The sequence below is a fragment of the Macaca thibetana genome, chromosome 6 (assembly GCF_024542745.1).
Source record: "Macaca thibetana thibetana isolate TM-01 chromosome 6, ASM2454274v1, whole genome shotgun sequence".
NCBI lineage: Eukaryota > Metazoa > Chordata > Mammalia > Primates > Cercopithecidae > Macaca > Macaca thibetana.
Window position 1 is genome coordinate 162125693 of NC_065583.1, and position 15745 is coordinate 162141437.

The 15745-nt window shown below is 43.7% G+C and overlaps 1 protein-coding gene across 1 annotated transcript in view; it reads right to left on the reverse strand.

Moving 5' to 3' along the window:
* The window catches only part of TRIO (trio Rho guanine nucleotide exchange factor), a 368268-nt gene that overhangs the window by 161470 nt on the left and 191053 nt on the right, over positions 1 to 15745 (reverse strand). The window contains 2 exon segments of the mRNA XM_050794763.1: positions 9484 to 9675; positions 15267 to 15389. Of these exon segments, the coding sequence (XP_050650720.1) occupies positions 9484 to 9675; positions 15267 to 15389 (315 nt within the window).

Below are 15745 nucleotides of genomic sequence, written 5' to 3' on the forward strand. Positions count from 1 at the left end.
GGGCTTCTGGGTCTGAATTTTGTATTTCAACAAATGGAAGGGAAAACAAATGATAACAAAATCCAAAAATCCTTATCAGTCTCTCCAAGCCTGGATTATCTGGAGCTTTTAAGCTGTCCCGGTAAAACTCTAGCTAATACATTGTTGGCCAATCTCTCTACCTGTTCAATCAGAACAACGGCAATCAGTACAAATGTGTCGGAAATACACACGAAAATACATACAGGTACGTTTACCTCTTTCCTCACTGAACCAAAGACTTGCGGTTCTTTGATAACAAAATATTTAGTTCATGAAGCTGAGTATCAAAATAAGAAACAGAGAACCATAAAATGCCCTTTAAAACAGAAATTTAACAAGTAAACAGGGCTGGGCGCAGTGGCTCATGCCTATAATCCCAGCACTCTGGGAGGCTGAGGTGGGTGGATCACTTGAGGTCAGGAGTCTGAGGCCAGCCTGGCCAACATGGTGAAACCCCGTCTCCACTAAAATGGTGGTGGGTGCCTGTAATCCCAGCTACTTGGGAGGCTGAGGCAGGAGAACTGCTTGAGCCTGGGAGACAGAGGTTGCAGTGAGCCAAGATCACACCATTGCAGTCCAGCCTGGGTGACCGAGTGAGATTATGTCTCCAAAAAAAAAAAAAAAAAAAAAATCAGGTAAACAGGGCTATTCATGTACACCTATTTCTAATTGAGCATTTTAGGGCCTTAACACTGCATCTCTTGACCTTGTGTTGAAGTGCCTCACCTTTTACATTGCATTAATCAAGTCCTATCGACAAACAGCTAATTAAAGCAGATATTTACAACCCCCCATTTAGAAGTGACCCTCAGCCAGAAACTATTAAATCTGAAGTCAGCGGGCAGTCTTATATTTTCAATCAATCCCTACTGAAAAACTGCGTTACAAATGAAGATAATATACTGTTAATTCCTTCACCCGATAATCATCTACTCGGTGACTATGAGGTGTCAGTTATATCAGTGCTGCGTGGTCTTCCACAATAACTTCTAAGCTCTCTGTTGGCATAAAACTTTTCTCTACTTGAAAATATTGATCTGATGTTAACAAATAGAAGTTGCATAAATTTAAACCACAATTTTACATCATCTTACAGAAAAAAATTTAGTGTTTTAAGTTATTCTGATAGAAGGACTTTCAGGTAATATTATAATATACTCTTTTCCCACTGGCCAGTACAAATGCTTTATACATGTTTATTTAGAGGGAAAAAAAGTCACTTATTTCTGTTGAAACTTTAGCTGGGCTCTAAGATCTAAATACTTTGTACTTACTGATGTGTACAAAGTGATTTTTGCCAATATGAATGGAACCATGGGTAAGGGTTCTTCCCAGCAGTCTACTCTGTCCTGAGGGGCAGCAGCTGGAGTTGGACGGAGTTGTGTATATCCCATGAAAGGCTTTTGGTTTTGATGTTAAGAACAGAATCAGAGTAAGGTTATTACTCGGAGGAAGACAGGAATTAGATTAAGCAGTTACTGTTGCCCAAAGATTAATGAGGTAGAGACAATATTATACCTAGATATTTGTATCTTTGCCCCTTACTTTAAAGTCTGTATTATTTTATCTATATCGACAAGTTACAATCAGGGTTGAGACAGGAAAAAAGAACACTGACCAGCAGCTACTCTAAGAAAAGCATTCTGAGGTGCTTTCTATGTGTAATTTGTCTCACATCCCTTAGAGACTGTATTATTCCTATATTGTAGCTAAGGAAGTTGAGGTACTACTCAGTAACTTATCCCAGATCACTCGGCAAATTTAGGGGGTATGTTTGTTACACTATATTTTCTCAACTATTTCAATAAAGATTATATTTTTATAGAAAGACAAAACTGACTAGATCTATTTTTTTGGATATTCCCACCAATGGGAAGACCACCTGTTTTTTAAAATCAGTATGCCACACTAGATACTGCAGTCTATGTAAAGACATAATGCTACGCCAGTAGCTGGCAAGTGATGCCAAGGTCAAATCTAATGCTCAGTCACACAGGGGCTGATGATGCAGTCGACAGTTCTAGGCTGTTAGTTTCCTCTTGCTTTCACTGGCTGGTGGACATATTTAATTACTCATTTGTAGCCATGTCAGAAAAATAAAATAAACCAAATGTTTAAGAGCATATAGAGAGAGTTTAATGCACTGAAGAGTGCAGCTAAATAATTCGATATTAAACAAAAATTACTGAGGCATGATCATATACGTCAAACTTTCTACTCTAAAATATCACATGTTGGATTTTAACCATTCTCACTGACAAACTTGAAGCAATCCCGGACTTGTGAGATGCTGAAAAGCTGAAGATCACTCATACATTTCTGGTGGTAACGTACCATGGTACACTCATTCTGGAAAACAATTTGGCAGCATCTTTTAAAAACTAAACATGTGGCTACAAAGGACCCAACAAATGCACTCCTGGGCATTTACCCCAAAGAAATGAAAACCATGTTCACGCAAACACCCAGACAGGATGTTCACAATTTCCGTATATTTCCCTGTAACAGCCAAAGCCTGAAAATAACTCAAATGTCCCCAATGGACAAATAGTTAAATAAATTGTGATATATCCAGACCATGAAATACTACTCAGCAATAAAGAGGAAGGAACTATTGATACATGCAACAAAGTGGGTGTATCAAAGAAATTATGCTGAGTTAAAAAAAAAAAAAAAGCCACCTCAATAAGTTACATGCTGCATGACTTATGTAACATTTTAGAAATAACAAAATAATAGAAGCAGAGAAGAACAGATAAGTGGTTGCCAGGGGTTAGAAATGGAGCAGGGGTTAGATATGGCTAAAGGAAGCCAGCACTGGGAACCCTCTGTTTATGGGAAAATTCTGTATGGTTCTGTATCTTGAAAGTGATGGCAGTTCCACAAATCTATACATGATAAAAATGCATAGGACTAAACACACACATACACACGGGCATACATACACATCTAAACCTCATGGAAAGTGAATAAGCTCTGCAGCAAAGTCAGTGTCCTGGTTTGCTTGTGTACTGAGATTATGCAAGATGCTACCACTGTGGGAGGCTTGGTGAAGATGCACAGGACCTCCTTGTCCATTTCTCTCTCTTTTTTTTTTTTTTGCACCTTTTTGTGATTCTATAATTACTTCAAAATAAAAAACAGAAAGAAAAGCTAGGGAGTATGTTTAAAGATAAGACATCTTTGGAGGTACAAACAAATGATCCTCAACCTAAGATGGTTTCACTTTGATTTTTCAACTTCACGGTGGACTTATTTGGGCATAACTCCATCACACATGTAAGTCAAGGAGCATATGGACTTACAATGGTTCAACCTGTGAATTTTCATCTTTGTGATAGTATTAGTGCATTTTCAACAATAGATTTATTGGGATGTAACCCTCTAAGTTAAGAAGTGTGTGTATATATGTGGGGTGGAAATAGGAATGAAAGAAACAAAAAACAAATCATTTTAGAAAATAAAGACAGATGACTCATCAGCAAAAATACTTCCAGGAAGGGCAAAAGGAAAGGCCTGGAAGCTGGGAGTCAAATTTTAGAGAACTTTGCACAAAAGACATAAGTCATCTGGAGGAATCCAGTGCACACAAGAGACTGGGATAATTCAGAAAACGACTGTGTTCTGCGGCTGCAGAGGGTCATTTCCACGCAGAGCAAAAAACCACACCTCCCCTGGGAAAGCCCCCGAGGAGGAAGTCAAGCCTGCTTAGTGACAGGCCCTCCACTGGAACCACTGATCATCAGAGCACCCACCGGAGGGCAGCCAGTCCACACAGTGAGCACTGTGGCCCTTTAGCCAGTTTTCCTGTTTTAGTTCAAACACCAGATGCCTGGTGCAGGCTCCAGCTCCGCAAGGGAAAGAAGGAAAAGAAATCTGGGCCCTCTAAGCAGTGGGTGCTTGAGAGAGCACTGGGTATGTTTTCAATACACTCCTGGAGCAAACTTGGTGAAGACCTGAGGGTCAGAGGAGAGGCAGCTCCAAGAGCCTCACCTACCAAGAAGCCAGAGCGCACCTGCTTCGCAGGAACCCTCCCCCAGCCCCAGAGCAAGAAGCCCGGCAGCTCTGGCTTTCTCCCTCTTCTCCCCTTGCAGAGCTGAACAATGGTCCCAGCACAAAGACGCTCAAGTGTTAGGCATAAAGACAGAGCCAGGCTGGTGTCTGTAACAAAACATCTCCAGGTGGCTGGGAGGCCTTTGTTTTTGACTTCTGAATAAAATGAAAGGTTCCTCTTTTCCCAGCCATTACTCAAAACAAAAACTTGTCCCAGTTCAGTGTGTAAGTTTGCAGAAACAGAACCAAGAGGCTTCCTTTACTTAAACTCAGCAAGAATCACAGCCCAATTCAAGTGGGAATGATTTTTCCTGGGAAACCTTGGCTTCTGAGAACAAAAATCAATGCAAGGGCACTGAATCAATTCCAGAAACAAACTCTGGCTGAGAGCTCAATGTCACCACCTGGTTGCCTCAAATAACCCACACATTTCAAGGTAATTATCAGTTAACTCAGGACCCAATTTTGAGAATGAAGTTGAATGAATAGGAATGAATGAAAATAGTTATGCTTTTGCTGTATTTGAAAATGGAAATCTCATTCAATCACTAAATCTATCATTAAATCTCAGAATAATGTGCTAGAAATAGACATCACTTATTTCACAGGCTTTCACTGAGTATCTGCCAATTCCAGGAGACAGACTAGTTAGTGGAAACACAAAGGTAAGTGAGACATGGTCCTGGGCTTCAAGGAACTTAAAGTCTAAAATGTAGGAGACACACAAAAGCAGAAGCATGTTCTTTTGGTCACTCATTTAGGTATCACCTCCTTGCACATTACCATTGCCTTGAGACACACTTTGGAATGAATGAGTGAGTGAAAAGAGTGAATGAACAAATAAACAGGGAAAAATGCATTCAAAAGGAAAGGAGAACAAACAACAAAGGACACACAGCAGGAGCATTATCAACCGAACTGACGTGAATAAATGCCATACACAGGACTGAAGGGAATGCATACTGCAGGCGGACTGAGAGTGGACCACAACGTGTAGGAGGAGAAAGATCCTCCCCAAATCAAACCAAAACTTACGTCAGGCCAATCAGCATTCCTTTCAAATACTTAAACAACAAAACAGAAACAGAACAAAGCATCAGGCTACAAGCATTCTGAAAGGAGGCTGCGAACCTCCAGATTCTTTTTAGAGAAAACAGCGTTCTGGAATACTTCCAAATCCGGGCTTGAGGGGCAAACTGAGGCCGAAATCTCTACCAACCACCCGCTGCACTCTACCTCCAGGTAGAAACTATTTGTCCCCCAGGTAAAATGTGTCCCTTTTCTCTCTTCTCAGGAACAAGCGTCTCTTCTGTCCTCTGGGGTAAAAGAATCAGAGTCCAGAGGTCTTAGTTTTTGGAGCCTAAGAGCTTGGTCTTCAACAAGACTTCCAGCAGCCACCTTCTTCCAGGGGTTTCTTAAAGAGATTCCTGAGCTAACGCTCAGTAAACATCACCTTGACTTCGTACCTTTTTAAAGTGAGTTGTTATGACCCCATGTTTGTATTACTTGTTCATCAGAAGGCCAGGAATTTATTGCAAAAAGAGATGGTGACAACTATACTCCAGATAAAGTGAAGAGGAGAGCCACTGTGGAACACTTGGCAGTGAGGAAAACTAACTTCTGACTTCTGTCAGGAGAGCCTTTGGCGGCAATTTCTAAAAAGCTTCATGAATCTGCCTAAATAAAAATGAGAAGCTACTTTTTTTTTTTTTGAGACGGAGTCTCGCTCTGTCGCCCAGGCTGGAGTGCAATGGCATGATCTCAGCGCACTGCCAGCTCCGCCTCCTGGGTTCACGCCATTCTCCTGCCTCAGCCTCCTGAGTAGCTGGGACTACAGGCGCCCGCCACCACGCCCGGCTAGTTTTTTTGTATTTTTAGTAGAGACGGGGTTTCACCGTGTTAGCCAGGATGGTCTCAATCTCCTGACCTCGTGATCCACCCGCCTCAGCCTCCCAAAGTGCTGGGATTACAGGCGTGAGCCACCGTGCCCAGCCAAGACAAGCTACTTTTTCTATCTTCCTCTGTGTAATTTTTAATTGTATGATCTGCTTAAGAAGAACAGATTCAGATAACGTGCTTCTTATAGCAATTTTTTGTTCATCTGATATGTAAATACATTTAGTGACTTTATGCAAACACCTAGCAAATTAGCATGACTTCCTCTTCTTGGCCCATCTAGCTTTTCATTTTAAACGAATTAAACTTGTTCTAAGCTTATCTTAGTTTTCATTCAGTAACCAGCTTCAAAATACAAGGACTGAAGACACCATTCTTCCCTGCATGGAACCTACCAAGGATTCCTGGGCGTTTTAGGGCTTTCGTACAGCACAGAGAACGAACTGAGGGCAATTCTCAGGTTGGTCAGGGAAAGACAAATCTACTGAGAAAATGGCTGGGGCTAAAAATGAAGTCCAGGCACACTGAGGGGAAGAAACAGGCAGCATTCCGGCCTGTGGGCAGCATCCCTGAATGTCAATCACACGGGCACACGTGTGTCCTGCTATGCACTCCCTGACTGGGCCCCAATCCCTCCTTGGTCCCATGTTACGTGAGGTGCACGCCAGTAAGATGGAGCAGACCGGGGAAAACATGCCAGTTTCTCTGCTAGGAAGATGGCCTTTCATAGACTGCACCAAAAATCCTGCAATCGTGAAAGTGAACCACTTAGTCCTTAAAACTGATTTAAGGTCTCCGTAGTCTACAAACTCATACATACTAGCAGTTCCTATTGTGTAAGTCAATGAAAACAAAATGTAGTTTTACTTTTAAATAATTTCCAAACCTAGTGACAATATGGACTCCACGGTCTTGTAAGTGGATGCCCTTATTAGAAGATTTTTCCTTAAAAACGCTGCTGTTACAAAAGTCAATGAACCCAAACGAAGCCTCTGGATAAGAGCTTTGTTTCTGTATTTGAGACAGGGTCTTGCTCTGTCGCCCAGGCTGGAGTGCAATGGTGTGACCTCTGCTCATTGCAACCTTCTTCTGAGCTCAAGTGATCCTCCTGCCTCAGCCTCCCAAAAAGATGGGACTACAGGTGCCACCACACTCGGCTAATTTTTTAAAAAAATTATTTGTAGAGAACAGCTTTTGAAAAAGCACTTTCCTTCCAGTTATCCTTTAGTGTCTGGTTTCTGAAAACCACTGCCAAATTGAAAAGGTGACAAATCACAAATATTGCTTGGTGGGAAGAGTCTTCTGTCCTATAAGGAAGCGAGATCCTTACCTCAGACTGCTAAGCTGCTACAGAATATGGCCAGGCACGCCACACAAATATCAGCTCCAATCACCTGGCTCTGGAACGTGCCACAGATGCGAGGCCCTCTGCCCTCCACTTCTTCCTCTCGATTTGGCCTCTCAGCCACTCGCAGCTGCCTGGCACTCTTCCTGCCTCTCCCTTATGGCATCTATGGCATCCAGGGCAACTGTGGTCACTGGGCCCTGAATGAGGAACCTATAGACTGGACACCCCTGCCCAGGTCCCTGCCCTCAAAAGGATCCAGGCTGCTGTGCTCCTGGCCCGTGTTCTGTTGATGTCACGGCTTAGTGAACTATGCCACAATCTGTTTTCATACACAGATCACTTTAACCCTCTCCCTCCCTCTCAGCTAGGGTGTAAAAACATGTAAAGTAACACACAATCACATGCATGACAAATGCCGTTAACAGGTGCATGTGGAGGAAGCTCTAGAAGGTGCGGGGAGAGCAGCTAACTACACCCATCCTCGTCTCAAAGGTGCCAGAAAGTCCTGAATCCAGGGATACTGTGTTGAGTGGGAGGGGCCCTGGAAGAGGAGGACACAGCACAAGACAGGCTGCAAGCAAAAACGTGGTCTATGTTGTGAGGATGCAGAGGTATCAGGCTGCTCCCCACATACAAGAAGAATCACTGATAGTTTAAAAGCAGGGGTATAGCCTAGTCAAATTTCTATTTCAGAAAAATTACTCTGGTAGCAGTGCCACAGGGAGGCTGGGGCAAGGAGCCAGCAGAGGCTGGAGGACAGCAAGAGACAAACTCGGTTCAAGACAAGTGGAAAACTTTAGTCTAGTGGCACATGCAGCAATGACTAGAAACTGCCACAGAACAATGTCCACTTAATGTATCTCCTCAGAAGAAAATAGCCTCTTTGTAAGTATTTTCAAGAGCAATTTGAGTGATGGCATTCTGACGAGCAGGAAAAGCAGCTAGCTGTGCCAGTTTCTATCCTGATGACCATCTCAGGACCAAGAAGCACCAGCCCCCTGGCAGAAAGGACCAAGAGCGCCAGCTGCCAGCCTGGGGCAGGACTGAGCACAAACCCCAGGGGTCCCAGCAGTTTGCTGCGTACTCTCCTCCACTCCTTCACAGTTTCACAGGGTTTCAGAGGGAAACCTGCAGTTCAAACATTCCAGTGACAAATGGCCTGAGGACTAACTGCCCAAGATCTCAGAGCTGGTAGAGACGTTCCCCTTTAAAGGAACTGGTGGGTCTCCGAGTGCTGATGCCTTGAAATGAGGCAAACCAGGCCTCGACCTCCCCTCTTTCCCCAGTAGTCCTCCTCTTCCAAATCCTTCTTCCCATCCTATGACCACAGGCTTCCATGTGCACAGTCCCCAGCTGCCCAGAAGGGTCCCTCACTTCCCATCCATCAAGAGCTGCCTCAGAATATGTTATGATCCTCTGTGAAGGTCCTCGGTGAAGCAGGGAATTTTCTTTTTTACACAGAAGTAAGGTGTGATAAGTTGACATCCCTACTCAATTTGTAGTCACCCTGAATATGAACTTTTATTTTAAATTCTTTTTTCCTCAAAAGCTACATAGTAGTTTCCTTCATGTAACTTTATATGATTTCTACCAAGAATAACATCTATATGTGAGGTATAATTAGTACCTATTTTTCACACACCAAATAACATTATTTCTTATCAAGAGATGAGCTGATTAACAGGTGCATGCCTATGGCATTAGCTTTAATATTATTTGTACCAGGTTGGCTCTGGCACATTTAAACTCAATATTAGGTAACACTCAGTTTACTAGCATCTGAGAGAAGTCTCGTAAAATCCAGAGGCACTCATGATGGTAGCCATGTGACAGGTTCACACCCAGGAAGGAAACCCAACAGCTCTGACCAACAACGCGCAGGTCCCCTACTTATGGAAATGGACATTCTCTGTCTCTCCCAACCCTCATGGGTCTTCTCTTTACGGGCAGCCCCAGCAAAGGCAGCCATGTCCTCATACAACAAGGAAGGCCAGCACAAGCCCGGCTCTTCCCTGTCCACACAGACACACTCAGCATTATTGGGCTACATCCTACAACTTGCCACCTTTGTCCACTTTCTCACATTATGACCAAACTCAGGTTCCTCCCAAAGAGGTAAAGACTCTTTCAGACCCAGATTATATTTTGGTCTCCAGGCGCCTTACCTCTTTCACATGGGTGTGAAAGGACACGGACATGTCCAGTAGGATCTTTCGCTGCTCAACACGCCGAACGAAATCTTGAATCCGGTCCTCCAGCTGATGAGCAGCCTGATAAATCTCTTCGGGGTCACATTCCCCAGTCTGAGCCAGCTGTTCTGCTGCTTCTAGTAATTTATCTGCATTGGTGTATGTGTTCTGCACAAGAGAACAGCCCAGAGAAACAGAAGGTAAATGAAAAGCAAACCAGCCAGGCTGGGCGCCGTAATACATAGCAACACAGTCAATGTGTGGTACTTCTGATCGCTTACACGAATCAAACAGAAAAATATGATGGGGAGATATGATTTCAGGAATTCTACGCAGAATTCCTTTCCCACGGTTGTTTTAGATTGTTCAACTTTGAACCCCATGGCAAAACCCTTGTATTGAAGGTAGCGATGGACTATCTGCAGGCAATTGCTGTCTGTCTGGGGGCTCAGAGCTTTCAGATTTTTGCCAAGGTGGAGCCAGGAGATGGCCCCCAGCAACAAATGCCTGCTTCGCTTTTTCTTCCAGTTTTATCACCAAGCAGAGATGTTCCAGCCTGTGTCTTTCCATATGATACAATGCTTTATGATAATTCTCGAAGTACAAGTTAAAGGTTAAATTCCAAACAAACATAAGTTGCTGTCCCTTTTCACACATTTCTACTTGTTGGTAGTTCTGTGCTCATCTTCCTTCTACTTAAGGCTATATATTTTTTATTTTTCTGTTTTGTTTTCCAGCTTGCATGACAGTCTCGCTCTGTAGCCCAGGCTGGAGTACAGTGGTGTGATCACAGCTCACTGTAGCCCTGACCTCCTGGGCTCAAGCAATCCTCCCACCTTAGCCTTCCAAGTAGCTGGAACCACAGACACGCGCTACCATGCCCAGCTAAATGTTGTATTTTTAGGAGAGACGGGGATTTGCAATGTGGCTCAGACTGGTCTCGAACTCCTGGGCTCAGGTAATCCTCTTGCCTTGGCCTCCCAAAGTACTGGGATTACAGGCGTGAACCACTTTGCCTGGACACATGTTTTGAGAAAAAGGAAATTATAACTATAATGGCTCTAAAGTAGCCAGAGTTTTAAAGAGCTCAAAGTGTAAATACATGTCTAAAATACTCCAGAAATCACTTTAATTCCTCATAATCTGAGGCTATAAGTGGGTTCCCCAACAGCAAGGCATGCGAGAGCCGTGATACTGTTAAAGAAAGCTACTGCAGAGGGGTCCGCCGGTGGAGGGGAGCCCTGGGAAAGGCTGGAGAATGTGAGGGCAGGAAAGGAACAGAGCTCAGGCCTTCTACGAAGGCCCAGAGAGTGAGCTTTTGGTTTCCCTTGAGAAACAAGGTGAATCCGTATCCTTCTCGGAGACGTAAGGTGCACAGGGAAGGCGCCTCATCGGTGAGAGTCTGAGCAGGATGTGAGGGATTCCCAGTTGGGAGACCGGTTCCGTCAGCAGAATGGAATGACGCAAGTAAGCCAATACCTGAGGGATAATGGGAGCCGGGTGTCTCCATTTGAGAAAGGGGAGTTATCAAGATAGAAAAGGAGAAAATTTGAGTGAACTTGGCATGGGGCTGGAATTGGAGTTATTTGTGCGAATACATGGTTTTTAACAGACAGATGTGAATGTGCATGTGTACACACACATAGGAGACAGATTTAAAAAGCAACTTTCACCTATGGAACAATTCCTGACTGCTTTCCAGGGCTTCTCTCATCCAGGCCCTCCCCTCCTATGGCTGGCACCTGGGCCTCTGGGCACAAGAGTGGGCACCCCTGTGACCGTGGTCAGCCGTGAGCACCAAGGGCTCTGCTGTGGAGGGTCTGCATGCGCTCTTGCCTACAAAGGTTCTCTGACCATCAGAGGCCGCACTTGCAGGTGGCTTCCTTCCAGGGAAAACGACTTGGAAATCCCTGCTTACTCCCGGCTGAGCATCCCCTTGGAGTCCCTGTGTCTGCATCTCTATCATGGGCACAACAGGGCCTCCATGCTGAATGAAGCTAACAGTGTAGCAAGCTGTACAGAGAACCCAGAGTGCCACAGACACACATTTCTAATGAGCTGAATCCTGTTTTCCTACCATCACCACTACAGCTTCGGAATTGTGAACTTCTCATATTTGATAAGTGGATCTAAAGATGACAGAGCCTCCCAACAGTCAAGTATTACATTTCTGAAAGCCTTCCCACCTCTGTTCCAACAGGTAAAGATATTTTTTAAAATGTCCCAAAGAAACAAGTGCATGATGTGAGGCATGAAACAGCCATCATTTATTTCCCTTTTCATCTTGTGCTTGAAGAACATGAGGCAGCACAAAAGGCGCCAGGGTTGGTGGGGCGTGCGTCAGCACTCATGCCTCTGAAACCCCCAGCCAGGTTTTCCTGGGAATGAGACCTTCCCTGGGTCCTTCTGCAACCGGAGAACAGAGATTTCCTTGTGCTAACATCAACCATACTCATCAGAAATGCTACCATTTTGGTACTTAACACTGTGCCTCACAAAAGCGGCCGGACATGGATACTACCTGATTCCCATTTCACAGGCGAGGAAACCGAGGCACAGAGCGTTGCAGTAACTTGTCCACCAAGTCAGTCGGCAGAGCTGGGATTGTTAAAACAACCGGCACCTAAGCCGCAGTTTCTCACACAAGGAGAGAAACTGAGACACTGGACTAAAGTGGGGAGGATATCAGGTCAGAGAGCGTTTGAGAGTCTGAGAGACTGGGCTTCTCCTGTCCAATCCCTACTATCCTGTTCCCGAGGCATCTCACACTGGACCCGTTTTCTGATCCGTGGTGTGGGGGTCATCCCTGCCATGGGGATTAAAGGGAATAAGGCAAGGCCAGGCCAGGGTGGGGACCTAACTGGTGTCCTCTTTTTCTTCAGAACTTGGTATGACTCAAGGAGACAAAAAGAGCCACCAGAAGGCAAATGTGCACAAGACCTTGCTCTTCCTGCAATCCTTGGCTGCAGGGCTGTTTCTCATTGAAGATGACCAGAGGCTGTACTTAGAATTCAATGGAAAATAAGGGATTTTGGGATCTTAGAAGAGATAGGAAAAAGAAGGAAAATGAGCATTTGAGGCCTAAATACTTTCATTACATTTGCTTGGTTTAAAAGACAACGAAGTCTGCATACTGAAAACCTCCAAGGTATTTTATTAATACAGAAATGTAATGACAAGAATGATGGGCCAGTACATCAACAGTGCAAATTCAAAGCCCCAGGTAACTTAAATTATCACCTAAAAGGCACACAAATTCCCAGGGATCGTCTTTTCATCCGTCAAGGGAAAACACAGTGTCCCAAGAGACAAGCTCACCGTCCCTGCAACATGTGCACGGCACAGAGTCAGCAGCACCACAAATGCTAACAGCGGACCCAAGAAGTGCTGTGGGTTTCTCCAGACACAGCAAAACACAGACAACTATCTGTGTCTCTCAGCATTTGACCAGACACACACTTCTGTGTGGTGTAGGAGTGGGAGGGTTTTAGCGAGGTGAAGTGGCCCGGGGGTGATACAACTCCAACATCCTCTGGTGCTGCTTTTCAGTGCCGCTGAGGATTGCAGGAAGAGCCAAGTCTCATTATTTTCCACTGGATTCCAAATACAGCCTCTGGCCATCTCTAGTAAGAACTGGTCCTGCAGCTGAAGACTGCAGGAAGAGCAAAGTGGCAGGCGCATTGGCCTTCTAGTGGCTCTTGTCCCGAAATGTAAACACAAGGCTAGTATTCACCAAAAGATCTGAATAATCTGAATGATCGTACTGTTCTGGAGAAAGACAGCACCAGCAGCGCCTGCTGAGCGTCAGGCATTTCTACATGCATTCTCATCACAGCGACTCGGTGAAGGTAGGTGTCAGGCATCATTTTACAGCAAGGAAAACCGAGGCTCCAAGAGATGAAGTTTTCCACTGTCTTGCAATCAGAAAGCAGTGGAATCATATTGGTAAATTTTAGAAGTATTTTTAATAAGGAAAAATAAGCAGATGAGAAGATTTAGTACCCTGTAAATATCACCGATCTAAAGCAAATGCTTGATAGCAAATAATTTACCCTGAATTCTCCACTAGTTATTTATTTTGAAAGATTAGAAACAATACATCTTATATTAGAAACCGAACTTACTGCAAAACAACAGCCTATTTTGTACATATGCATGCTCTAACGGCTGTCACGAATCAGAATTTAGAGCCTGCTACACATGTGGGGATATTCTGTATGTCCACATGTTATGGAAGCAGTTATCCTCCTTGCAAAAGATGAATGAGTTCAGTAATGACCAGGGAGTCACTGGTTTGTTTTTCTTCTAAAAATCGAGAATGAACTCAAGGTCTCCTGCTTTCCTAAATGACCCACTCTTTTATCCGGGAAGACAAGATAATTACGTGGCACATACGAAAAGCTGTTGACAGAAATGGCTTCCTGGATAATAAGTTTGCGACAGGTTACCTCTCTGGAAGGTAATTGGAATCTAGGGGGATAAGCAGAAAAGAGCGAGGGTGGTTTAGGAACTCACACGGCAGGTACTTAGGAAGGACGCCAGGCCAAAGATTTACGAATGAGAGTAAAGAAATCTTCTGTGCTCTCAACCCCAGATGCTTCCTTGAACCTGAGTTTTCTGGGCTTTACTGGCTGTTTTAATCATAACTTTTTAAATCTAAAAAAGGAATAGTAACATGAAAGAGTATCTTCCTTTTCTGACAGTCATTTGCAAAAAGCTTCGCATGAAAAGTATTGTTTATTTCTTTTTTTACACTAGCCTATGAAAATGCACGATGGCTCTTCACACCACACATACACATCAATTAGCATGGATTCATTCAACAGGATAGAGCTACTCACAATCACTGTACAAAATTAAGGAATGGACCTTCAAATTAGTCACGAGGCAGTTCTTGACTCTGCAAAACTGCATGCGAAATGGATCCAAGAGCTTCCTGAGGTGACTGCAGCCGTGTCTAAAACAGACTCTGAAGCCCAGGGCCCCTGCAGCTAGGTCTTGTGTCTGCAGAAGTTACACTGTATGACTCGCTTCCACCACGTAAACATGAGGTTCAAATTCTGGGTTCCTCCTTCTCAGAACACCAGAATTGTTCCATATAATAAATCTACATTTAGGACATTTTTTAATGAATTCAACCGTAACATTTCACCACTTCCTTTGTGAATCTCTGCTGTGTTACTTCATCAAGCCACAACTCACTAGTTTAAAGAAGTTGACTATAAGAAAAATCTTTTTAATAAATTACTGGGTCTATTTTTCAGATCAGAAAGTTACCCGTAGAAAGATTAAGCGACTCGTCCAAAGTCACACGGCCAGTGCTCAAACCCCACAAAACCCACATTCGGAACACACTGGACTCCCGGCTCCTGTTTCCTAAGCACACACACTTAAAGCAATGCAAACAGGACAAGTAAGGCTTAGCCTACTATTACAGAAACACAAAAGGAACTGTTATTTCCTGACTATAAATTAGAATTTCACGAAGTAGTCAAAAGACACTGGTATAATAAACAAGACAAAAACACCCAAGCCACATTACTGTTCCAAGAACATCACATTTTAGAAAGGGTCAACTGACCAAATCATGTTTCTGCCAAGGCAATGACAATTTCACTCTGAAATCGGAGCATTGACCTCATCTGAGGTGTCAAACGCATCGCGCTAATGCTAACTTATCTCAAATGTGGTTAAAACTGTAATCCAAAATCAACCACACGGGTATTTACGGGATAAAATAATGGAAGCCGTTGTTGTACCTGTGCCACTTCTTCAAAATCTTCATGACGTTTCTGCAATGCTCTGGCCCGATGAAGAGATTTACCCACACCTGTATGTTTGCTCAGAAATGCTTCTCCGTGGTTCTCGATCCAGTCTAGCACCTACAATGAAATACAGGTACAAATGCCATAAAAACAATGTCCTGCCATGTTCAATGTTTAAGGTTGTCCAATGAAGACCCCTTCTGTTGTCAAAGCTCTGTAAGAAACAAGAAGCAAATAAGAAAAAAAAAAACTGGGAAGAAGTAATTGGATACTTATTTAACACACTTGATAATTACAAGCTGATAATTACATCAGCTTTCCCACCAGGCCTTTAATCATCTCTTACATTAAAAGTGTAAATCTTTCCATGTATAAACATTGCATGCAAAATGATTAAATTAAATCTCAACTTATCTATGCACCACTGAGCCACCAAACTGACTGGGTTTTGTATAAGACAGCGATTAGGAAGT